Source organism: Chiloscyllium punctatum, chromosome 13 (assembly GCF_047496795.1).
Source record: "Chiloscyllium punctatum isolate Juve2018m chromosome 13, sChiPun1.3, whole genome shotgun sequence".
Lineage (NCBI taxonomy): Eukaryota > Metazoa > Chordata > Chondrichthyes > Orectolobiformes > Hemiscylliidae > Chiloscyllium > Chiloscyllium punctatum.
Window position 1 is genome coordinate 87,196,868 of NC_092751.1, and position 27,045 is coordinate 87,223,912.

The following is a 27,045-nucleotide window of genomic DNA, read 5'->3' on the forward strand; positions in this document are numbered from 1 at the left end:
TCAGCCTGTAAAAGGTGTCATATTCAGTTTGAATGTACTAGTGACAGTGATACTGAATTTTTAAAGCTTTTTGTAGCGTAAGGACTGAAATGAGGAGAAACTTTTCACTGAATTTCTTCACTTGAGCCTTTGGAAATCTCTGCCACTGAAAGCAGGTGAAGCCAACATATTGAATGTTTTCAAAAAGAAGTTAGATGGAGTTGTTAGGGCCAAAGAGATCAATGGGTATAGGAAGAACTCTTTTTGGATGATCAGACGTAATCATATTGAATGGCAGAGCAGGCTGGAAGGGTCGAATGACCCATTCCCCCTCCTATTTTGTATATTCTTGTTTATTCACAGGATGAGGGCCAGCATTTATTGGCTATCGCTAATTGCTCAGAAGGCATTTAAGAGTCAACCACATTGCTGTGGTTCTGGAGTCATGTGGAGGTAAGGATGGCAGCTTCCTTCTTTAAAAGGGCATTAGTGAACCAAATGGGATTTTCCTTTACAATTTGTAATCTTTTTTGAACTCTTAATTCCAAATTTTTATTGGATTTAAATCCACCATCTGCCATCAAATCCACCATGGGATTTGAATCCAGGTCCCACAACAATATCACTGGATGAACAGTCCAGTGATAATATCACTAGGTCCTCGCTGGTCCTAGTTTTACGTTTCTAAAGTTAAGCTGGAGAATGATGGTTTCAAAGCCTAAAATGGATTTGAAATAACTGTTGCAGAGCCGGATTTCTAATGGAATCCCAAAAAGTAAATAATTCCAAAATTTTTTAATTTGCCTTTACTGCATCTGGTAACTAAAGTGTGGAATTTGCTTTGTATTTTCCAGTTCCAACTGTTTTCAATGAAATGCACAATATATATAAGAATTCCAAATACTGTGGGGTTAATTGCCTAAAATCCAGCATTCTCACAAATCTGGACAGCGTCACTTCTGTGCACTGTGGACTATCTTTCCTGACAGATGTTACCAGTCATGCAGATCTTGGATTTAATTGTCCACAATCTTTAGGGGGCAACTGTAAGAAAAAGATTAACTCTTGGGATTATTCTATATGTGTAATCAATGATTACAAATAATGAATATTGTAAAAGCAAAACCTAAATACCATTGGTGTTCAGAGAAGTCTTACATAACTCACCTTAATGAACTAAGGAGGTGAGATACACAGTAGGGACCATTTTCATTGTTTATGCCAGGGCCTGTAATTGGCAGTACAGATTGCTTTATGGAAAGCCTCCCAAGTTTTTGGTTTTCTGAAATCCATCAGGTGGAAATCAGCTAATTACTGAGATGGGCAGGAAAATCCACTTTGCCATTAACCTGCTATTTTGGTTCACTTTCTGCTTTTTTTTGAGCACTTGCAACATTGGTCTGGGGATTTGTTGCACCCAAGACACTTGGAACAATTCTCTTACATAATATGGTGTTGTGCATACATTTCAGCCATGTATTTTATGGGATTATTCAGTGATCTTAGCAGAAATATTGCTTGTCCCTGTCACTCCATCATTTCATGATATCTGCAACAGATTGTTAAAATACTGAATTTCTCTCTGAACATAAGCAATAGAAGCAGAAGGTCATTTTGTCCCTCTGTCCTCCTCTACCATTCAACAAGATCATGACTGACTTGTTTGTATGTGGCCTTTACTCCACTTTCCAGCTTGCCCCTCCATAACTGCTTATAGATCAAACTTCTGTCTGACTCACCTTTGAATGTATTCAAATACTCTGCTCTCTGAGGTAGTAAATTTCAAAGATTAACAACCCTATAAGAGAAGAAATTCCTTCTTGTCTCCATCTTAAATTTGGAACTGTGGTCCCCAGTTTGAGATTATCCCATTAGGTTAACATTCCCTTTGCCTCCTTCCTCCACCCACAACCACAAGAATCTTATGCGATTCACTGAAGCATTAGCCAATTTTTTTTTGGGAAATCGAACCAGTACGAAGATTGACTGCAGATCCTAACTCAAAATTGTGACTTTGAATTGGAGAAAGAAGCCAATTAAGTGAAAATAAAATTAAGTGAAACTTTTGATAAACCTAGAACAAATAACCATTGTGAATGGTGAACTTCCCAGGTGGACACGAAGAAATGCAGTATGTCAAGGAGAAAGTGCTGCCTGCCTCCTCGACAGCTTTTCTTCAGAGTCTCACCAGAGGTCAGCCTCTACTGCTTGCATTTTGCAGACAGAAACTGAGTACTATTTTATTTCTTATTCTGGATTTATGGCTGCTTATACAATGACAGCCATTTCATTTATCATTGTTCCAAAGTATCAAAACACAGTACCACCAGTCAACAAGAAAATGTTCCTTTCTTCACATAATAGTTTGGTTCATGCTGGATAATTACAAAGCACATTTTTAATTGTATGCTATTTATTGTGTTCCATGTCAAATTTTTAAAGAATGAAAGAATTAAAAGAGGAGAATTACCTTTGGGTATTGAAAGAAAATTGTCAGTGTAAATAAAACAGTGTCATATCTCCATAAAATGGTAGTTTTGCCAAGGTATTTGTGATGTGAATGACACTGGTAGGTGGGAATGTGGAGCAATCCAATCAGTTGTAATCTCATTGAATGGGCTACTCGTGCTCCTAAATTTGTATGCTTGTATCTAGGGTCTTGTGCGGTGGCTATGACTATAACCCTGTATTTTTACTCTTTATTGCAATAAAACCTCCCAAAGCAGTTCACAGGAGTATTATATGGAGATGGTGACATAATGGTATTGTCACTAGACTGGTAATCCTGTAGATCCAGTTTAATACCCAAGGGGAATGCAGATTCAAATCCCACAGCTGCAGCTGGTTCAAATAATAACTCTGGAATATAAAACTAGTCTCAGTAATGGTGAGCCATGGCAACTATTGTAAAAAGAAATCTGGCTCACTAAAACCTTGTAGGGTAAGAAATCTGCATTCTGGCCTGCATGTGACTGTAAACTCAAAGCCAGCTCCAGCTCTGTGGATAGGGGAATGTATCTTCCCTGCATCTCTTGGACATAGCAGTCATTAGCACAAGTTTAAGGAATGAGCAATCATTATCTTGAGTGGATGTGATAATGACGGTGAGACAAAGATTAACCAGCAATAGGAATTACATTGATGTTCATTGTCAGCCTGGTTTTAGATGCTGCCTCTATCTGTTTGGATATTTGATGGATTTGAGAAGAAATCTCTTAGAAACTTTGTACTTTTTCAGGTTTAGGCTATGTTTAAATTGTACGGGTATACAAATTGCTAACAGATACTTATTGTATTCCTGTAATTTTACACAGGCATTAACCCATTTATTTTAAGCTGGCTAATGTCTACATAAGAATAATATGGAACAATGAAGCACAAACATGTTAAACATTTGAATATGATTAACGCCATTCTGTTTTGACATCTATCTAATCAAATACTTGCAACAGGTAAATTAAATCTGTCCACTTTTCAAGGGTTTTGGCTGATAGGCCAAGTGACTTCTTTCTGTACTGGAATGACTTTGTAAATTCTTTTAGTTTTGATAAATGGTGCTCATTGTGACTGCCCTTGCCAAGGTGAAGAAGTACAGATTTGAGACGGCCCAGGGAATTCCTTATGAACTCAACCTATAAACCTCTTTTGGTTCATCCCAGAGATCGTACCTTTAGTAGTCTGGAATGAAAAAAAGTCTTACGGACAGTTCAGTTTAATTTTAATCATTCCCTTCATTTACTAATAGCATCACTGTTAGAACATAACACTAATACCTATAAGCCAGGCTAACTGGATTCTAATAACCCAGTAGAGTAGAACATCAGGTCTTCAAGAGCCCTAGCAGGCTACTCTGTTGTACTATCTCAAACAGACTATCTTTATACACAAGTTTACAAAGGCTCTACTGTCACAAATACAAAGTAAAAAAAAAAGCACTGCATGTTCTGAACTAGACAGATAATAGTGAAGGACAATAATTCAAGAGAGAAGTTAATTGATATGGAGTTTGGTTTCGAGGTCAGAATCAAACATTATTAATTTCACAAAGGAACAGCCATGAAGGTTATCACTTGGTGTCCTGTTTATACAGATTCACTGATGTTAAGGCAAATATTCTTAAGTACCTTACCCTCCCTATCTGTCTATTTTCTAGTGTACAGCAAATGTGTTCTATAATTCAAAATTACAATTTAGTCCAAATGTTTAAGGACAAGTTTTAAGGCTATAAACTTTCGCATTCCCTCCTTTTGTCATTTCATGACAACTACATAGCTTATTCAAGCATAATTAGTCCATTCAGTCAATTTATATTCTTAATAAGTCAAGTACCTTCTTGGGCGAGTCATCATGCAGAGGAGCAGAGTCTGAAAGATACTGGATTTCAGCATGGAAGTTTGGGCATGGAGGTACAGGGGTAGACAAGGGTCGATTAACCAAATTCCTTGTTGGCTTCGGCAAAAAGCAGTATATGGTCCATTTCCTGCATAAGCGACGGAAATGTATATTCCTAGGATGTGACCAAGGACTATCAGTACATCCCACATGATCTATCCGCACAGCGCCCATAGCCAGCAAGTAACACTCCATCTACATGAATCGGATGATGGTGGGGAAGGTATCTTCCCTGCGTCTTGGCCCGTTTTGTTGATAACATCTGTGTTGTTCGAAATGTCTTTTGAGAAATTATTGACATAGGTGCAACATCGCGGGCCAATGACTGAACAAGCGCCTCCTTCCTTAGTGAGGGGGGAATCTAGCAGTAGCCGATTCTGAAGCTTCATCATCTGGGTTTCCTGTAACTGTTTGTTCACCAGCTTCAAAGCGTGGGCAGTTGAGTTGGCAAGTTTTTCAATGTCATACACAAGATCACTTATCTGATCTGGGGCCATCTCAACACCTCAGCCAGGAATAAGACCTCCCAGCAACCTGGACCACCAGGTTTGTTGATGGAAGAAATTGTGTAAGTCCCGTTTTGTTTTTCCTCTTTTTTTTTGTTCTGTACTGATTCACATGTTGGTGGGGTTCCATTCATCATCTACTTCAAGTACTTCATGGTGGAGGGTGAAAAGTGGTAAGATGTATACTAGGGCACAATGTCCGTACCAGTCATTGGATAAATATGGGTAGGCTTTGTTTTCGTATAACCAGTTTAGGCTAAAAGGAGTTCCAAGGGTGTACTTCTGTGAGTGAATGACGGGTCCACTCAGATTAATGGACGGAGGGTAGGAGTACGACCAATGCCTTTGGTAATATTTTTACATAGTGTTTGTTTCACTTACCCCATGTCATGGGGACCGGAAAGTCTTGACAATGCACCATTCTAACAGCTGAACAATGTTAATGTTGAATCCTTTAGATTTGTTAGTGCACTTCACACAGCAATGCATTTTTCTACTGAATGGGTTTTTCCATCACAAAAGATGGGTGAGTCCTGTTTATACACTGTCCATCAGAATTATGGAAGAGTGAGAAGATAACACATGGATCAGGGAGTTAGCTTGAATAAGGAAACCATTAGTAACAGAAGGAGGATTGGGAATGCACAGTATGTTTGATCTTTCTTCATCTTTCCAGCTTGTCTTGTTAATTACTGTTGAAAAATGTGTTGCTGGAAAAGCGCAGCAGGTCAGGCAGCATCAAAGGAGCAGGAGAATCGACGTTTCGGGCATAAGCCCTTCTGTAGCTACTGAATACAGGAAACGGGTAAAGGTATTTCTGTCAGTGGCGGTAGATCGGATAGGGAGAGGATTACGTCGAGACAGTATAGGTGGTCAGTCTCATGGCAATAGGTGCCTTAGGGTTTGGTGATTTCGGTACTATGTGCTCAATACTGCAATCTGTACGGTTCACTTTGAGAAGGGAACAGACAAACATTTCAAAGTAACAGTTTGCGGTCGATGGAGCAGATGAGGTTATGGAATCGTGCCATCTCATGATGACTGGCATAGAAGTGTTGCAAGGATGACAATAAGGTCAAGAGTGATGTTTGGAATCACAATGTGAGTAGTTTAAATGAGGTTCAGTTGGGCAGCTGCATTCATGATTTCCTATAGTATTAATACAGGTTTCATTTTCCAGTCACATTGGAGTTTTAGCCGGTCTGAGATATCACAGATGAGTTTTTTACATTTGGGAGCATGTACCTGGGTTGTGTTTTCATCGGATGCCTGTATCAGTGCTAACACTAGGACTGTGAGAGGGATACAAGCTTACAATGTCCTTTATAAACATATGTTGAACGTCCTTTTACCTTTACTGCAGTTTCAGATGTCAAAAGTACTTGATAAGGACCTTTCCAGCGGGGGCCCAATTTTTCACAATTAAAATCTTTCAATAGTAGTCACCAGGGTTAATGTGTTTAAACATTGGAGCTCTTTCTTCTTCCTTCCCTGGTACTCAATAGGCTTCTTTAACCTGTTGATGATAAGACTGCAATGCTTTGGTTTGCTTAATCAGGTACCTGTGCATCTCTTCTGCCATGACATGCACATCAACAGGGGTGTTTGGTAGTTAATGGTGCAGACCAGCGAGTCTTCAGGGACGTTCCATATATTGGGGCGGCACGGTGGCACAGTGGTTAGCACTGTTGCCTCACAGCGCCAGAGACCTGGGTTCAATTCCCGCCTCAGGCGACTGACTCTGTGGAGTTTACACATTCTTCCCCTGTCTGTGTGGGTTTCCTCCGGGTGCTCCGATTTCCTCCCACAATCCAAAAATGTGCAGGTTAGGTGAATTGGCCATGCTAAATTGCCCATAGTGTTAGGTGAAGGGGTAAATGTAGTGGAATGGGTCTGGGTGGGTTGCGCTTTGGCGGGTCGGTGTGGACTTGTTGGGCCGAAGGGCCTGTTTCCACACTGTAAGTAATCTAATCTATGAGTTTTGCTGCCGAAAGTCCCATCTTTTTCTGTGTCATGGTTTCATATTAAAAAGGGCAGTTGGGAGTTATTGCAGCCAATTAAGGCCTGCTTCTTCTACCAACTTGCTTAGCTGACCTTTTAAGGTACCATTGGCTCTTTCTACAATTCCAGTTGCTTGGGGATGTTTGGCACAATGGAATTTTTTATTCCTATTCAAACTCTTAAATAGTGCCTTGTTTAGCTCCGCATAGAAGTGAGGTAATTATCGGAAGAGACCGCTACTGGTATTCCAAATCTGGGTATGATTTCCCTTAGTAGAATTTTACAAGTAGTTGTTGCTGTGCAGCCTGTACAGGGATAAGCTTCAATCCATTAACTAAATACATCAATTATCACTAAGCAATACTTATGACATCTAGGCAACTCTATAAAATCTAACTGGATAGTATCAAAAGGCGCACATGGCAAAGGAGTTTCACCTGGTGGACACTTTACTCCTTTCCTGGGATTAAGCTTTTTACACATTAGGCAATTTGCAGCTGCTTGTTTTGCTTTTTCTTGCAGGTGGGGATTCCACACAGTTTGTAGAATTCTGTCCACTACTCCCTCCTTACCTATATGCATATATGTATGAACATAATCAACTAGAATAGGCAGACGTGAGTCGGGCAGACATGTCTGTCCTACCGGCATAACTCAAAGCTAGTTGTAACTATCTACATAACAACCATGGTTCATCCATCTTTGTCTTTCCTCACCAGAGGTGTCCCCCTGATAGGTCCGTATTTGCTGTAGGTCAGGCATGGTCGGGGTGTCAGAAGAGGAAATTGGAGAATTTCCCTTTAGTTTCCAATTGTCATTTGAGTAACCATGTGTTTTTGCTCAAAAGTTGCTTTCTTAGCAGCTGCATCAGTGGTGGTGTTGCCTTTAGTGACATTGGAAGCATCAGAGGAGTGAACATTTGATAATTGCCAATTGAGAGGGAAGTTGAATAGCATTGAGGAGATTAGCAACATAAGCAGCATTGAGGATAGGGGTTCCTGATAAGGTAAGGAAGCCGCGCTGCTACCAGAGGTGACCAAAATCATGGACACATCCAAAAGCGTAACAGGAATCGGTATAGATATTAGCTGACCTTCCTTCAGCAAGTATGCAGGCACGGGTGAGAGCAAGGAGTTCAGCTTGCTGGGTGGAACAGGGTGGATCGAAGGAACAAGCTTCTATTGTTTGGGACAAAGTGACAATCGCATATCCTTGCATGCGTTTGCCCTCTGGGGAGATAGAAGAAGAACCATCGACATAAAGTGCAAAAAGGTGAGGCAGGTCAGGGATGGCATGAGCATTCACAGAACATAAAACATTACAGCTCAGTACAGGCCCTTTGGCCCTCAGGGAGGCTCAGAGTGAACATGTGCTATGAAAGCAAACAAAGAGCTCAGAAGTGCAGCCTGGTCTAGACCCTGAGCTGAGCGCATGTCCCTGAGTACACAGTGAACTTGCTGCAGCATTACAATCATAGTTGCCGTTAAACCCTGAGAAATGTCCTGTAAGTGAATCGGTGATGTACCATGAGTGTTCTTAGAGCAGTCTGGATAAGCACCAAGTTTTGAAGAGATTTTTCTGAACTCCATAAAAATTCCAATAGATAGAGGCAGCAGCTAATACCAGGCAGGCAGTGAATATCAATGAAATCCCTGTTACTGGTTAATCTTTGTCTCGCCCACCCTGATCATCACATTCTCCCAAGTTCCTGCAGCTGATTGCTCAGTCCTTAAACTATGCTAATGACTGCCTTCTGATACATCTCACATATATGTGATGCAAATAGCCATGGATTGGTTTACTTGTGGCCAGAGCCCATGCAGCATGCTGAGATGTTGGTGTCTGCTGTCTGGCGTCCAACTTAGAAGCAACCAATGAGCTGAAGTTACCAAGTAGCTGCTCTGCCTTCCATATTGTGCCTTCCATATTGTGAATCCTTAGTATGTAGTTTGCTCATGGGGGTGGTAGGATATTAAGCTGTGTATTAAGAAAGCAAGATGTTCAGTTAGTGAAGTTGTTAACAAGCAATAATCTCTTTTAATACACAACTTCCTGTTGTCTAGTAAATATTTTGCCTCAGCCTCTGAAACTTAGTTAAAAGATGCAGTATATTTTTCCCAAAATTGAGATAGGCTTGCCAGACTTCTCGCACAACTCTGATATATCTTTTGCCATAATCCATATCCTTCAGGTCCTTATATGATTCTGCCCATAATTGATTGCATGTTAGCCCCTAGTTACAGGTTACATCAATATGTTAGACATTGTTACAGAGACTTTGAGCAGGATTCAATGTTAGATATCACTCCTTTGAGATTCTGAGCTGTTATGCCCGTGCATAACATGATATCACCATCAGTGACATCATTATTTTGAGTAGTGCTTATGTCATCCTCAGTACTAACCTTTTAAAACCTATTTACATAATTATTAAAATAATTTGATTGAAAATGTATCTTAAAATAGTTGAGCCTCACTTTGTTTTCATGTTTCGGTGCATCAGAGTTCCCAGGGCAAATGTTGGAATGTGAGATTTGGGAATATGGCTAAAGCAGCAGGAGATTTGTGGAGTGGGCGAGTGGTTGCAGGTGGCTTGGAGGAGGGGGAGTTGGACCTTGGCTGATATTAGGCTCGCTGAGCAAATGTCATCTGCTTGTTCAATAAACTGCTTCTTCAACATTATCTCAGGAGACGGTTTATCTGTGTTGTAAACTCAGATGATGTGAGCTTTTCTTTTTTTAAGTGAATAAAGGTTTCTGAGTTTCTGAATCCCTTCCTAAATGCAGCAATTTTATTTTGCCTATTGCAGGTTAAAACAGCCAAATCCGAGAAGGAAAAGCACTTGCTGCAACTGCGAAGTTTGCAGTATCTGGAGCGATACATTTACCTCATTCTCTTCAACACATACTTGCATTTGGAAAAGCAAGATTCCTGGCAAAGACCCTTCAGTGCTTGGATGTATGAGGTAAAAGGAAGGGCTTCTGCAGGGTTGATACTGTTTAAATGTATTTTTTTTGCTTAGCAAGATAATCTGAGACTTCAAACAGGGGAGTAAAAGGTTTTGATGACTAATTGCTCAGTGAACACCTAAGAGTATTTCTGGTATAACACTTGGTCAGTCTTGCACTATCTGAACAGAAGATTGGAACCTCAGCCAGAAAGCTGCTTCATTTTGAAGAAAAGCTCATATAGGTGATCACTGTTTTGGTTTGGGAGCTGGATAATTTTTCCAGGTCCGGAGTGGGAGGGGGGGGTGGGGTGGGGGGCAAATGTCTTTCAGTTCTTCGCTGAATTCTTAGATGTGAGAATGATTAAAATTTGCATGATGGCTGTTCCTCAGTCATAATATTGGGCTTGCTCACAGTATTTCTGTTTGAGAGGTAAATGACTGTGCTTATGGCAGCCAGAGCTAATGTTAAAGTTTGTACAAAATTGGCATTTTGAGAGCTTGTATCCCTGCTGAGGAGCTTGCTTTGCAGCAACATACATGTGAATTATTTTGAGACTGTTGTACCCACCACCATTTTCCCACAATTTGCTCTTTGGAGAATATACATGCTGTCAAAGAACAAGCCATTGGGATTTTCGAGGTTAGTGCTGCTTGCCCTAATGAAAGGCAGGAAATGAAGAATGTTATAAAGGCAAGGTTACAATCTGCATTTGTAAATGTGAAGAACCACGCTGAGCTCAGGGAGTTGTGTATTCTATCATTACATCTGACACTTCAGAAATCCACGTTAAGAGAAACCTGCTACACAGGTTAATAGTTCTGCCTTTGAAATGATAACAAAGTAAAAAGAATCTAGGATCTAAAAGAAAGGTACATGTTAGTTTTAGGTACAAGTATCTACAACTTTATCAGGTCCAATGATGTATGGTGGATTAGGGCTTAAATCCATCACTTTGCAGTAGTAAGAGTGCTACCATAGAGACTATTGCTATTTTAGTTCCAGCATATAAATATGTCCAGACAATGAGAAGATTTACTTTTTTGCAAACAAATCTGGAACAAAACTCTGACACATACAGAGACTATCTTTCCTTTTGGTAGACTACTTGCAAAAATAAACAAGGAGATTGTTCAGCCAATCATGCCTGTTCCGGCTGTGGGTTGGTGCAATCCAGGACTAATTGCACTCCCTTGCTGCATATTCACTGTTCTAACAATACGGTCCTTCTTGTCGTCTATTCATTATGCTGCCTATTCATTATTTCTGCTGTCTATTCATTCCTCTGTCTATTCACTACTCCTGTTGTCTATTCACCATTCCTACTGTTCTCTATGCTATTTTTTTCACTATTGCTGCTTTTATTCACCATTCCTGCTATCTATTCACTATGCTGTCTATTCACCATTCCTGCTATCTATTCACTATTCGTGCTATGTATTTACTGTTATTGCAGTCTACTGATTATTCCTGCTGTTCACTATGCTAGCTGTTCACTATTCCTCACAACCACTTGCAATTCCTGTTATCTATTCATTATACTCTCTATTTACTATTCCTGCTGTCTGTGCACTGTCAACGTGCTGATAGAGGCTCACTGAGCTTCGTTACTTCCTTCCTATAAAATGTTGTGTTTTACTCAAATATGAGGATGCACTGAGCTGAGAAGCACATGCCTGATCCGACTTGAGCAAGGGTCCCTCCCACTTTTACATCCAACTTCATACTTAGTCTTAAGATAATTCTATCCCATCTGATGTCTGTTATTGAAACAACACCTCCTGTTGTTTTGTGGTTTAAAGACATTAATGTACTACTATAACATTAACTTTCACCTAAGTCCTTCCTCCCATAGTCTGTAGTGAACTAGGCAGTGAACTTCCATCACTGTTACCATTTCTGATACAGCTGTGCCACCAACAACATTTGCTAGCTCTACTCACATGGCTAACTCAACTAAGTGCGCCATGAACTTTGTGGAAGAAATCAATATTTTACTCTTTAGGGTGGGGATTTTGTCCACAGTTGTAATCACTTCTTTACAGTAACTGTGCCCACAACCACAGGGAATGTATTATATTACAAATCAATTTTCATCTCCATTTAATGAAATTTGAAGTCATACGTGGATATTATCCCTCTCAAGGTTTATTTAATGTAATATATTTTCTCTTGCTTTTTAAAACATTTCTGATGTATTATAGATTTCAAAAGTTGCTCTTATGATATCTAGAACAATGAAAGCAGAAGAAATGAGAAAAGGTTCTGTTCTTTGGAGTCTAGTTGCAGGTGCAAAAGTCGAATAAAAATAAAAAAGGAAACTATGGATACCGGAGATTTGAAGCGAAAATAGAAATTGCTGGAGAAACTCAGCAGATGTGGCAGCATCTGTTAGAAGAAAACAAAGTTAACATTTCGAGTTCAGTGACTCTTCATCAGAAGTCATTGGACTGGAAAAATTAACTATGTGTTCTTCCCATAGATGTTGCCAGACCTGCTGAGTTTCTCGAGTAATTTCTGTTTTTGCTGTGAGAATCATAGTTGGCTGAAACGATCTGTCTGATGTTTGAGGTATCGGTAGTTATTGCTGTGATAAATAGTACAGTGAGTGAAATGAGTATTCCTTAAATATTTGAATGACTTCTGTTTCACGTGAGTTGTGGGAGAGGATCATCTTTCGCTGAAAAATCAATGTAAAAGCAGTCCATTCAGCCCATTGAGTTCACACTGACTCTCCAAAGAACATGCCACCAAGAGCCAACCCCCCCTATCTTATCCCTGTAACCCTGCATTTTCCATAACTTACCCACCGAGCCTGCACATCCCTGGAACTATGGGCAATTTAGCATAGCCAATCCACCTACTCTGCACGTCGTTGAACTGTGGGAGGAAATCCATGCAGACATGCGGGAGATTGTGCAAACTCCAGATAGACAGTAGGCAGCAGTGCTAACTACAGAGCCCCTATGCTGTGTTCTGGCAGGAAGGTAGAGAGTGGAAATAAAAATGTTCAGTTGCTTTTGCCAAACTACAGAAAGCTTTTTTTTTAATGTTATGCATGTTGTGAGCCAGTAGGTAAGTCTCCTAAACAATGTTTGCTTTATGGCAGATCTTTCCAAGTTTGGCTTCTGTTTCTATAGCATGTTTTCTGTTACATTCAAGGTAAAACTGCAAGTTTTTGTTGGGAGCCAGAAATCTGAAGCATATTAGCAATGCTTCCTTTCATGTCACACCCATAGATGACCTTAGCTGAGATAATCCCAAGGACAAGGAACTGATGCGGGTCAGCCCACCTATTGAGGAGAAGGTGGGAAAACCGCACTGCATCTGATGTGGAGGTGTGGTGGAATATTGGCCAGTGTCTCACTGTCCCTGAGATTCAGGCCCCTTGTGGGAAGGAACATGAGAGAGAGCTTGGAAATCCCATTGATAGTTGCTGGCCAAACAGGAGCAATTGCTGTGCCCAATAATGCACTTGAGGAGAGGCCCCAAAGCGACCAAGTAAACAGGTGATAGAGAGCAGGATGGGTGACATGGAGAAGAAATGTCTTTGAAAATGAAAAGCAGTTGAGAGTGAGGGAAGCTCAAAAGTAAGTACTGTGATATGGCTTTTACCTTCCCTGTCCAGTCCTGGATCCCTCAAACAGGAATTAAGTGTATTTAGAAGGTAGGTGTTGGAGTAGGCTGGAAGCCTACAGGAGGCAGGAGAAAGCAAGGCAACTCCTATTCATTCCTTAAATTAATGGGATCAAGTTTATTTGGTGTCATTCAGCTTAATATTGGGCATTGTGGCAGTGATATATGTGGAGTTTGTTTTCATAGAATCATAGAATCCCTACAGTGTGGAAACAGGCCATTTGGCCCAACAAGTCGACACTGATCCTTCGAAGAGTAACCCACCCAGACCCATTCCCTGACATTTATTCTGAAGAAAGCAAACTTAGCTGTGGATAGTGTTGTTCATTACATTGTCAAAACAAAAGACATGCTGTCCCTATTGGTTAATGCTACAAGGAATAGAGGATGCAAATTTAAGTTTTTGACCAAAGGATGCAGGGGAGTGTGAGGAAAATCTTTTTTGTACAGATAGTGGTAATAATCTTGAACTAGCTACTGACCAGGAAGTGGAAGTGATGAACAATTTCAAAATAAAATTCAGTAGGCGCTCAAAAATAAAGTTAAATGAGTTGAGTTCAAAACTAAAGGGCATATTTTAAGGTGAGAGGAAAAAGATTTAAAAAGGAAAAGAGGGGTAATCTTTTTACTCAGTGAGTGGTTCATGTATAGAATGAAGTGCTAGAGAAGGTGAAGGATGTAGGTACAGTTACAAAGTTTAAAAGACATTTGGATAAGAATAGGAAAGGTTTGAAGGTACGTGGACCAAGTGCAGGCAGGTGGGACTAGTTTAGTTTGGGAACATGGTTGACATCGACTGGTTGGACAGAAAGGTCTGTATCTGTTTTATATGATTCTGTGATTCAGTGACTCCAGAGATAGATTGTGAATGAGGATGGACATTTGAATTACTTGTCAAAGCCCTAACATGGACATGATAGGCTAACTGACTGCCTCTATGCCATAAGAATTCTATAATTGTATAATGATTGACAACCCACCATGAGATGGGATTGGGGAGTTTACCTGATGAGACTGTATGTCTCCAGCTTAATTCAGGATAGTCTTTCTATGGCCAGGAAAGTTTCCTGAGGCCTCTCCTATATTTAAGTGGGCCTAGTCACTATGTTAGCCACAACAACAGGTTCCAGTAAATCCCGGAGATAGTGAGGACTGCAGATGCTGGAGAAGTCAGAGTCGATGAGGTGTGGTGCTAGTAAAAGCACAGCAGGCTAGGCAGCATCTGAGAAGCAAGCGAGTCAGTGTTTCGGACATAACCATTCATCAGGACTGGGGAGAGGGAAAAGGTCTGAGAATTAAATGGGGGGGGGGGGCATGGTGGGATGACAATATGTGAGATATGTCCATTCTGGGCCTCCTCCACTGCCTAAACAAGTCACCCACAAATATAGAACATAGAACATTGAACAATACAGCACAGGACAGGTCCTTCGGCCCTTAATATTGCGCTGACCTGTGAACTATTCTCAGCTCGTCCCCCTACACTATCCCATCATCATCATCCACGTGCTTATCTAAGGATTGTTTAAATCTTCCTAATGTGGCTGAGTTGACTACATTAGCAGGTAGGATATTCCACGCCCTTACCACTCCCTGCATAAAGAACCTGCTGACAAGCTGACGTCATCATCCTCAGAAAAAAGATTTTCACTGTCTACCCTATCTAATCCTCTGATCATTTTGTATGTCTTTATCAAATCCCCTCTTAGCCTTCTTCTTTCCAATGAGAACAGATCCAAGTGTCTCAGCCTTTCCTCATAAGACATTCCCTCCAGACCAGACAACATCCTTGTAAATATCCTCTGCACCTTTTCCAATGCTTCCACATCCTTCCTGAAATATGGCGCTCAGAACTGTACACAATATTCCAAGTGTGGCCGCACTAGCGTTTTGTATAGTTGCAGCATGATATTGCAGCTCCAGAACTCAATCCCTCTACGAATGAAATCTAACACACCGTATGCCACCTTAACAGCACTCCAAGGTCCCTCTGCACGTCCACACTACCAAGAATCTTTCCATTGACCCAGTACTCTGCCTTCCTGTTATTCTTCCCAAAGTGCATCACCTCACATTTAGCTTCATTGAACTCCATTTGCCACCTCTCAGCCCAATTCTGCAGTTTATCCAAGTCCCCCTGCAACCTGTAACATTCTTCAAAACTGTCCACTGCTACACCGACTTTCGTATCATCTGAAAATTTACTAATCCATCCACCTATGCCTGCGTCTAAGTCATTTATAAAAATGACAGACAGCAGTGGTCCCAAAACAGATCCTTGTGGCACACCAATAGTAACCGAACTCCAGGCTGAATATTTTCCATTAACCACCACTCACTGCTTTCTTTCAGAAAGCCAGTTTCTAATCCAAACTGCTAAATCACCCTCAATTCCATGCCTTTGTATTTTCTCCAACAGCCTACCATGTGGAACCTTATCAAAGGTTTTACTGAAGTCCATAGGTAGGGCAGTTGATGTGGACATGTATTGCATTCCCAGCTACCTTCCCCCTAGCCCCACACCCCTCCCATTTATCCCTCAGTCCCCTTGGGCCTCCCCCACATTCCTGATGAAGAGCTTACACTCGAAATGTCGATTGTCCTGCTCCTCCGATGCATGACCAGCTGTGCTTTTCCAACACCACATTTTTCACTCTGATCTCCAACATCTGCAGACCTCACTTTCTTTGAGCTATTTCAGTGGCAGTGAGACAAAAGCACGCTCCTGAAGAAATTTGCTCGCAACAGTCATCTTTGATTTGGGATGAGAATTTCTGGCATCATACCGTTGTTTGGAAAGTTTGACTCGTTTGATCATGCCTCAAAAACTGGGCTTGGTATGTGAAAGTATGTGTTATTTTTCCTGGACAAATGACATTGGGGCAGGTGGAGTTATTTCTATGAAAAGTGACAAGTAATTCTCTTGAAAGCTTGTGGACCCCAGGCTTTTTCGGTTATTAGGGTCCTAACTTTCTCTGAGGCACCAAATATTGAAACATTTCAAGAGTTGATGGATGTAGTTAAGGAATATTCTGACTCCAAGCTGCCTCTAATTTTGAGATGCTATCAGTTTTACTTGGCAATTTGAGAACCAGGAGAATGTGTATTGGGATTTGACTAGGTTAAATCGACTGGAAGAGGCATGTGACTTTCGTTTACCCTTAATGAGATGCTGATAGATCTGGTATTGACATGAATTGCCTCCCTATATAGCATTAGCTAATAGGTGGTCCAATGGAGAGGAATACCCAACAGCATCCAGGACTTTGGCTAATGCAGAGCGTGATTGCACTCAGATAGAGAAGGAAGGTTTGGTGGTCATGTTTGGAGTCAGGAAGTTTCACCAATACCTTTTACAGGCATAAATTTGTAAATTTATGCCGGGGTAGCATGGTGGCACAGTGGTTAGCATTGCTACCTCTCAGCACCAGGGCCCTGGGTTTGATTCCAGCCTCGTGCAACTATCTGTGTGGAGTTTGCACATTCTTCCTGTGTCTGCCTGGGTTTCCTCTGGGTGTTCCACTTTCCTCCCACACTCCAAAGATGTGCAGGTCAAGTGAATTGGCCATGCTAAATTGCCCATAGTGTTTGTTGCATTAGTTAGAGGGAAATGGGTCTGGGTGGTTTACGCTTTGGAGGGTCGGTGTGGACTTGTTGGGCCAAATGGCCTGTTTCCATACTGTTGGGAGTCTAATCTAATCTAATCTAATAATAATAGACGAGAAACCACTGCTGGGTCTACATAAAGAGGACAAGCAGTGCCACCCAAATCTCCAGGCAAAATTCAGTAGTGGGCTCTAATACTTAGTGCTTATAATTGCAAGTTGGAACACTGTCTGGGAGGCCAAGTAGTAAATGCACATAAATTGAGCCATCTCCTGCTGGCAGATACACCTGCTGGTACTGCCACTGGAAGAATCCATAATAGTTTTAAATTTTCTGAACATTTTGGGAAAGCACATCTTAGCAGGACTTATACACTTACTGGTAAGGTCCTAGGGAGTGTTGCTGAACAAAGAGACCTTGGAGTACAGGTTCATAGCTCCTTGAAAGTGGAGTCGCAGGTGGATAGAATAGTGAAGAAGGCATTTGGTATGCTTTCCTTTATTGGTCAGAGTATTGAGTACAGGAGTTGGGAGGTCATGTTGCGGCTGTATAGGACATTGGCTAGGCCACTGTTGGAATATTGCGTGCAATTCTGATCTCCTTCCTATCGGAAAGATGTTGTGAAACTTGAAAGGTTCAGAAAAGATTTACAAGGATGTTGCCAGCGTTGGAGTATCTGAGCTACAAGGAAAGGCTGAACAGGCTGGGCTGTTTTCCCTGGAACATCGGAGGCTGAGGGGTGACCTTAGAGGTTTACAAAAATTATGAGGGGCATGAATAGGATAAATAGACAAAGTCTTTTCTCTGAGGTCGGGGAGTCCAGAACTAGAGGGCATAGGTTTAGGGTGAGAGGGGAAACATATAAAAGAGACCTAAGGGGCAACATTTTCACGCTGAGGGAAGTACGTGTATGGAATGAGCTGCCAGAGGATGTGGTGGAGGCTGGTACATTTTAAGAGGCATTTGGACGGGTATATGAATAGGAAGGGTTTGGAGGGATGTGGGCTGGGTGCTGGCAGGTGGGATTAGATTGGGTTGGGATATCTGATCGACATGGACGGGTTGGACCGAAGGGTCTGTTTCCATTCTGTACATCTCTGTGACTCTATATTTCCAGTCAAAGCTGACAATGTCACACTTTGGATGCAGAAAGATTGGTCCTAACAAAACTGAAACAGCTGGTGGCGATGGGGAAAACCAAATGACTGTCACAACCCAGAATTGAAATCCTTTTGGACCCAAAGAAATCAGATCATAGTAGAGGAAGGCATATTATTATGGAGAATAAGAGTGATTGTCCCCAGCAAGGGTCACTGCCAAAAATTGGCTGAACCCCACCAGCATCATTCAGGGATTTCAAAAATGAAGATGTTATGCCTGGTGGCCAGGATTGGATACAGGCACAACTACAGGCATAGTGCACACAGTTCCAACAAGGACAAAAATTACAGCCAGCAGCTTCCCCACATTTGTTGGAATGGGCAGGTAAGCCCTGAACTCCGTTAACATGTCAACCGTGCAGGTCTTTTCATGGGCTCAATGACCTTGGTCATTGTGGACACCCACTCAAAATGGCTGGACGTGCATAGAGTTCATTCACCAAACAAGGGGACGATGATAGAGAAAAATTGTACTCATCTTTTGCAATAGTTGGTCTACTGGAAGTGTTCGTCACAGATAACGGGTCATCATTTACCAGAATTCGAGTATTTCATAAATTTGAATGGCATTCGACATATAAGGACAGCTCCATATCATCTATTATGCAATGGTCTGGCAGAAGAAGCAGTCCAAACTTTGAAGGCAGGTTTAAAGAAACAGCCTACAACTTCACTAGATACCAAACTGTCCTGGTTTCTGTGTGCTTATAGCATCATCCCTCATGCTATTACAAGGATAGCTCCAGTAGAATTACTAATTGGGAGAAGACACCACAGCAGTTTAGATCTGATCTTCCCAGAACTGGCGGGAGGGTGAAATGGCTTCAGGGACACCCATGCCAGACACAAGATGCTGCCAAGCTAGAGAGAGACAGTTTACTTAAGGGGCTGAAGATTGGTGTAGGAACCATGGGAATGACCTTGCATGGATAAGAGGCATGGTCAATGCATTGCCAATCCAGTGGTGTATAAAGTGTGGGTAGGTGCCAGTCCTGAACAAGCAGTGGACCATATGAAAGCTGCAAACTCGCAAATTGTGTGGGAGCAAAACGTGCCCAGCTCCTCGACAGTCTTTTCAACTGTCCCAGATACTATGCATTCTCCCTCTCTGTTAAGCGTTGAGGGTACCTTGGAATCTGAGTTGGAAACAGCGGATGTCACAATCTTAATGTTTTGCGAACTGAAGAACAGAATTAATTTCTTCTGATATGCTCTGGGTACAAGAGGCGAGCTGCTATGCATTACATGCCACCCTATTAGAGGCAGAATTGGGGAACCTGACCCGGTGCAAAAACACCAGGGGAGAGCTACAAAAAAAAAGATTCAGCCTATGTCCTCATACTTGGAGGTGGAGGGCTGTAGTGATTGTAAGTAGTTTAGCTAAGTGGACTTCATAGAATATGAGTTCCCTGACTGGGGCTATCAATCTGATCCAATCAAGGAGTCCTGACTGAGGTAAGAACAGGAGTCAGAGGTTCTGTTCACTCTGAGATCTGGCTCTGAGGGAACTGGATCAGTGTCAAGGACTCTCCAAGTGTAAATAAAGGGTGACTTGGTGACAGGGTACTCTGTGGAGTTATTTCAGCTACCAGTTTTTAAATTCTTACCATCTATAACATTTTTTATCTCTTACACTGTACTGCACCTAATAACTAATGTTGTTCAGTATGAAATACCATAAAGGGACTTGTTTTGAGAACATCATTATTTTTCTCCTATTTTTCTCATTTTTGGTTTGGAACTGTGAGTTGCTGTCAGGAATTGAACTTTGAATTTTGAACAACAGCTTACTTTTTTTTAAAGAAAGGAGAAAACAAAGGATTTATATTTGGAAATGGCTTTGCAAGATGAAGCAGGTTAATATAGAAGAACTAGAAGCGAGATATTGTTATGCTCAGTTGGCAACTGTTTGGATGATGATTTGGTCAATTAGGAGAGGACTGGTGTTAGCCAGCCAAACCTAGAAAATATTAAAAAGAAAGAGAAGCCAAAGGGTGAACTAGGCTTTGACTAGGTTTTAGGACACGTGGTAGAGTTACCTTGGAAGCTGTAGGCCTGATTTGTTTTTTCATTTTGCCCCTTCCAGTTAGCGACTTATTGAGAGTCCTGAGGAAAGAACCCCATTCAATAATAAATATGGAAATGTCTTCAGAGGTCTGTGGATACTGTTTGCATTGACTGGTGACTTTGGAATTCAAGCAGGATACAATCTTACATGTCTATAATGTAACCCGTTGGATTTCATGAGGGCTTGGTATTCATCATTGAAACAGTTATCGCACTAGCACCTTACAATTTAGAAAAAGATAATTGCTAAACTATGTCAGTCAGTGTGAGTGGGGTTGATGATCAAAGAAAATTGGGCTTAGATAGTAGATATTTATTAGATTGCCTTGTAATTCATTCAACCTGTTGAAGTCACGTTTATATTAATAATACGTTGTTATTTTTAAATTAAGTTTTAAACTTGCTGTCCAAGATTGGTTATTTTTAAAATCTGCTTGAACAATTTTGAATGTCCATAACATTGTTTTAATTTCAGTGTTTTATGAATCCAGTATTAGTGAGTCTGATCTGGCCTGGATTGCTGCTATCCCTGTGTCATAGCACTGCGCCTTCCAATGAAAATAAGCATTGGGCCAGACTGATGGGTTTGGTAGCTTGTTTCAGAGAGCAATTAGAAGACCATTAGGTTAGTGTGGGACTGAAGGTGTCTATAGACTAAACTGAGTAAGGCTTTACTTCTTTAAAGAATATTAGTGAACTAGAACAAAACATCACCCATTTTCTTCAGGGTTCATTTTTCTAACTAGGTGTCACCAGACTTGAAATGCTAACTCTGCTTTCTCCACACAGATACTGCCAGTTTTGCTAACATTTGCCAGAAATTTCTGTATTTGTCTTGTTTTTCTACTGTTAATTTTATATTTCAAACTGAATTCAAATTCTCATTAATTCACTCATAGGAATATATTCAAAACTTACTACAGTGAGATTTAAACTCATATTTTGGAATTATTTGTCCAAGTCATCTAGTAACAAAACCACTTACTCCCATTAACACTTCCAAGATACCCTTTATTCTGGGGAGCAATATCATCAATAGTGTTAGCTCAGCTGCTTAATAACTGTAATCCTGAAAACATAGAGGAGGTTTTCAGATTGCATACCAAATGGTCTACATTCACAAACATTCTGCCATTAAGCTGCATGTGCAAACTATATGCCCTATTGTACCTCACCAATGTGGTGAGCAAATTTGGGTCCACATAATGCAGTCCACCAACTGGCATATGAACTAGGTGTAGGTATGAATAGGGATGGGTCAGCAGCCTGGCCAGAATATCTTTGAGAGAATCAGGGGAGTATTTCAATTATTGCTATCAGTACAAAAATATTAAAATAACCTGCTGAAATATGCCTTTTGGAAGACAATTTTTAAAGCTTCAACATTGACATAAAGTATGACTAGCATGTACATTCATGATCTTCCCAATTCTTCCCAAATGTTGCAATCCAAACTGTCTCCCCATTCATTTCAGGAACGATCAATATCCATTTAGAAGCCTGCTTGAGAGATATTTGGGTGAGGATATGAGTGTACAGGATTGGTGCCTTCTTTTCAACAAATAACAGCCTGTTTCTTAAGCAGGTAATGGATGTCAGAGATTTTGAGTTGTTGTTGACATGTACCAAGATAAAGTGAGAAGTGTTGTTTTGCATGTTGTACAGGCTGATTGTATCATACAAAATGCATCACAATAGCAGAACAGAGTGCAGAACGAATGCTACAGCTGCAGTGAAGATGCAGAGAGAGACAGAGATTAACATTAACTTTTGAGAGGTTCATTCAAATGTCTGATAAATGGGCGGAAGAAGCTGTCTCCACAGTGCCCTGCAAATTGCGTTTTGCTCCCTCAATTGTTTCGACCAAGCTTATAGCTGCAAATAAGTTAAATTCTAGTCTTTTCAATGACATTTAGATTCTGCTCCTTGCATCCTTTTTTATTCAGGATCACATGATAATTATGGATGGGTAAGTCTTCTGTCTCCTATCATTGCAGCATCCAATTGTTAGAATTATTTAGGGTTTTTGTCTCATCTGCTCTGGCCAGCATCATTCAACATGTTGTTTTATTCATGGTAATACTTTTGATCTGGAAAATGTAAACTTGAATATTAATGTTTCAATTTGCTTGGCCATGATACAAATGCAGGAATATTAACTTTATTTGAAAGGGAATTGTTCAGTGTGGAGAAAGAAGATAGATGTTAATAAATTGAATCAGTAAAACATGGCAAACTGAGGGAGACCAATTAAAACAGTTTTATCCTCATTGGACTAGCAATTGGACTAGAATTTTGCTCTTCCATTGAAATATAATTTCAGTGTGTTTTATCATACATTCTGTTCAAATAGGCCAGCAAACAGGATGCAGTTAATGCTAGTTCTTGAATAAAATCAATATTATGGTTGTTTGTTTGTGAGATGTGTTTTGACTGTCTGGTTTTACTGCACTTTGATCTGTAAGTGCAGTTTCAGAATTTACCCTGCTGGAATTTACAAGCTTATTCTGCTTCTTTTGTTGCTGCCTGTTTCGCATGTTGAACTTAATGAAGTCTGGGTTTCTTGTTTTCGTTGTTATATTAATCAGTATCTGTGGTTTGGTCAGCTGTGCTCGTACAGTAAAGACTGGAATTTATGTGCATTCCTTAGAAATTACTGCCCAGCTGTCAATATCCCCACCAACTACAGTTGTTCTACCTTAATATTAAATTTGTGTCTAATAGTATGTCCTTTCAACTACTTTTCCAAGAGTTGTACCTGTCTCTCTCACTATAAGTGTGGTGGAATTTCTCCTCCTCAGAGTAACACGAGTAACATGAGAAAAGGAGGGGAATGCAGAGAATGAGAAGATCAGAATCTCAGCATCGAGAATATTTTTCTCAATTTTCACTTCAATAGCAATTTCAGAATCTTGCCATTGAGCAGTAACAAGAAGTCATAGTTTAAAAATAAAGGATTACTAGTTTAAAACAGCAATTGAGGGAAACATGTCAGTGTCCGAGACTCTTTGGAAAATACTCCTTCTAAAGGCAGTGACTGCTGAATTCTTAATTTTTTTAAGGCAGAGGTGGACAGATTCTTGATTACCAAGGGATGAAAACTGATCAGGGATATATAGGAATGTAGAGTTGAGGTTAAAATAAGATAGCCACGATCTTGTGCAACATTGGCATCTGCATAGGATGCACCTTATGGCTCTTAGCTCCCTCTTAGGCATGCTTACGTTGCACTTCCTTGGAGGCTATCAGCGTCTGTGTGGATGACATTACTCAGTGCTCACTTTTACAGGCAGCCAGCCTCTGTGCCTTGCATTCCTATTTATTACAGAGGGAGAGGCAGGGAGCTTGTAACACTTGAGAACACTGAATCGTCATGGGGATGGATATGTCAATTAGGGCTTTGGGCAATGTCAATATCTCACCAGCAGCATGTGCCAGCAGTTTATAAGACAAACACTGTGCATGTGCTGCAACCAAATTGCCCTGTTTGATGGTCAGTCAAAAGACTTACCCAATTCTAGTCCCGTGGATCCTTTGGCCTCTGATACTCCTTATATGTAATGTGCCACAGTCAGTCCTGCAGATTAAATCTGGCCAGTCCATGGATTACAGCTATGCCACTACTGTGGAGTTGAAGGCTGGCTTTTTAACTCCTGTCCTTGTTCATTCATCAAAAGCAAAACCACAAAATGTGCAGTTTGGGGTATAATCATATGGGGGTGACTTGCTATTGAGGGAGTCGTTAGCCCCTTATTATCTCTGAAGTCACAAAAGATCATAGTCTAACCTATTTTGATTTGCCTCCTTCCATTTTGAATAGCTTTGTTTGAAATTCCCCTCCCATCTGTAGGTATGACATTCCGTGGATCTCTCTCCCTCCATGCAGCTGTTTAATTTATGTTCACAGCTATTTTTGTCTGTATCAGCCTTCTTTTAAGAAGCACATTTTGGAATTATAAATTTAAATAGCCTACATTATTTTAGAGTTCTGACTTGTGATCGTGACGTAGAGTTCAGGTGAGTGTTAGCCCTGTGAGTGTGGGGTAGAGCATAGAAGATCATGGAATTTCTTTCTGTACTGCTAAGCTTTCCTTTCAGTGTGGAAACAGCACTGAGGCAGGCTGGAATTTGGGTTCAGCTTCACTTGGTGTGGGGGCATGTCCTGCTGTGGCAGTCTGCAGGAGAAAGGACTGCCCTTCTCTCCACCATCCTGTATGACAAGACCTCTCAGTCCTTGTTCATGAAGCAGCAAGCAAGCTTGCCTTACCTGTGGGCTATATCCTTAGTGATAACAATCAAGGACAACAGTGTGAGGAGATGTTCTTGGCTTGCAGTTGGTCTTTAATTATTGTGCCAGCGCAGTAAATAACAGAAGATTCAGGCAGGAGCAAACACTTCCTTCCCACATTTGACCGGTATCTAAGGGCCTGCCTGGATAGTTAATGAGGTGAAGAGCTGAAGGTCATGTGAGAAAAGTAGCTGGAGCCATGGTGGACCAAGCAACAGACACTCAGCAAAATACTTCAACTGAAAATGGTGAATTATGAGTGGAATTTTCCCATTATCTTTTTGTTAATGCCAATAAATTTAGGAATGAGAGCTTTCACAATTCTAGGCAGGTAGAGGTACCTCTGTTGGATTTTGGTTTACCGTGCAATGGTATAGGCAGGAGCAGAGGTCATAAATCAATGGGATGAAGTCGAACTGACTGATTTTCTGAGGCTGTGTGAGTCTGTAGTAATTCTGAGCTAAATTCCGTAGTCCATGGAGAGATGTGGCTCACTGCAGACTTTGAAGAAAACTTCCCACAAGAAAGGAGCTCTCTGCGTGCAACTAATAATGGAACAAACTCGAAAGAGCAATTCAAAATGGGAATTGATCTTAATGGAGAAATTTGATGTTGCACAAATAGAAAGCAGGTTTTCCAGTGCTAGGGCTGTTTTTCATCAGCAATCTTAACCCTTAGTATACAATCAAGAATCTGGTTACACAAACTTCGGTAAAATGTGACTTTTCTCCTTCTTGAGTTCTCTGTGCATAGGCAGATCCAGCCAACACATCATGATCCCCACCATGAGTAGCGCAAGGAGAGAGGTCCTGAATTCACCAAAGCCAGAACATAGATTGATCCCAGTGCTGTAAGCACCAATCTAATCTACTGCAGCCAGGCTGCTAACTAGCCTGTCGAGGAGTCTGAATTGCTGTGACATCGTATGATCCTCTTTTCATGTTGTAGCCTGGAGCCATGGATGGTGATGCTGGAAGCTACAATACCTTTCCATCACATGACTGACCAGGAATGTGTCTGACTGTCTGCCATTGGTGTGTGTTGGAAGGATTTACAAGTTGATACTAAACCTACTTGACTGCATTATGAATACACCTTTCTTGACTATCAATTCCTCAGGTCGCACTTGGACCAGGAGCTCCTGACCCAGAGGCTGAGACACTAACAATTGTATAACAAAACACCCATTCAAGGGTTTATATAGCAAGATTGATAGTGTAAAATTGTTGACTTTGAGAGTGAGGAAGTGGTTAAGTTTTACAAAGTCTCAGAGAAGTTTGTATGATTCTTTAAGCCATTCAGTTTGCAGTTAAAGTAGTAAATACAATTGGTATTAGAAGTCAACATTCCAATTTGTGCAGAAACAGCTGCTGTTCAGCACAGCAGCTGTTTGTGTTTGGCAATGTTGTAATGTGCAGTGACTTGTTTCCTCTGAAATAATAAGGCAGTAGTGTTTAATTAATGGCGTTTTGATTGCATCACTATGAACCATGCCTCATTACTGCAGATTGCATGTTTTCTGTAGCACCGCCTCTTGCACCAGGCAGAAAAACAAACCTTCCACTGACAAACAATACAATTGCACTGCTCTGATAGATCTGATAATATCTAAAGGCTCAAGAGTGTGTACATCTTCAGACCAACACTTGGGTTCAGGCCAACAGTGGTTCATTTGAAACAACAAAGGGCAGAATCCATCATTGCTTGAGGGGATAAGGTCATGTTCAGGAAATGATGTGTGACAATCAATTAACAAAGGTTATGAAAAAAACACTGGCTGTCGTTGTTAACAAAACCTGTCAATCTTCACAGAAGCATAATTGTTGAGATTATTGTGTCTTTTTTTGGAGTTTTGTAGTGCTGTTCCCATACTTAGCTTTATTTCTTTCCTTACTTCTTTGCAGTATTTTGATTGTCTATCAGGTCAATTGGAAATAGTCTTCATCCAAAGATTCTTCAATAAAATGATACAGCAGCCAATATCGTAAGGACAAATTCATAGAGCTGGATTTCATTCTCTCTAACAGCTGGGGGAGCAAAAACACCTACAATCTCGATATCTGCCCCACAGGTGTTTTGAGGCAAGACCTTTGTCCCTTTCTCGGAATGAGCGGATTGACCAAAGTAGCTCTGTAATCCTAAAGGAGTGCCATTGCTGGGTCAAAAGCATCCCCACCCTGCCTAGGGGCCCATCTGAGTCCAGATTCTGGGGCAGGAGAGGGGAACTGGCAGCAGGGTCTCACCAATTTGTGTGGGGTTCAAGAAAAAGGATTTGAAGGAGGAGAGGAAGGAAGGTATAGTGGAGTGGCCCTGTGGTTCACAAGAGATTCACCTCTCTCCTCCTACCAGTATTGGGAAGGAGGCGAGAATGGTCCCGCTGACAGCCACTCCACTGCCCTTCAAGGGAACCAGCTCCCTACCCCTTGCTGTCATTCCTCATTTTCATGATCGTATCCTGCACT

At 41.0% G+C, this 27,045-nt stretch overlaps 1 protein-coding gene across 7 annotated transcripts in view; it reads left to right on the plus strand.

Moving 5' to 3' along the window:
- Nucleotides 1-27,045, plus strand: part of LOC140484610 (paladin-like) — a 252,098-nt gene that overhangs the window by 180,511 nt on the left and 44,542 nt on the right. For all 7 annotated transcript variants that reach the window (XM_072583121.1, XM_072583124.1, XM_072583122.1 and 4 more), the window contains one exon: nt 9,688-9,843. In XM_072583121.1, coding sequence (XP_072439222.1) covers nt 9,688-9,843 — 156 coding nt within the window. The remainder of the gene's footprint in view (nt 1-9,687; nt 9,844-27,045) is intronic.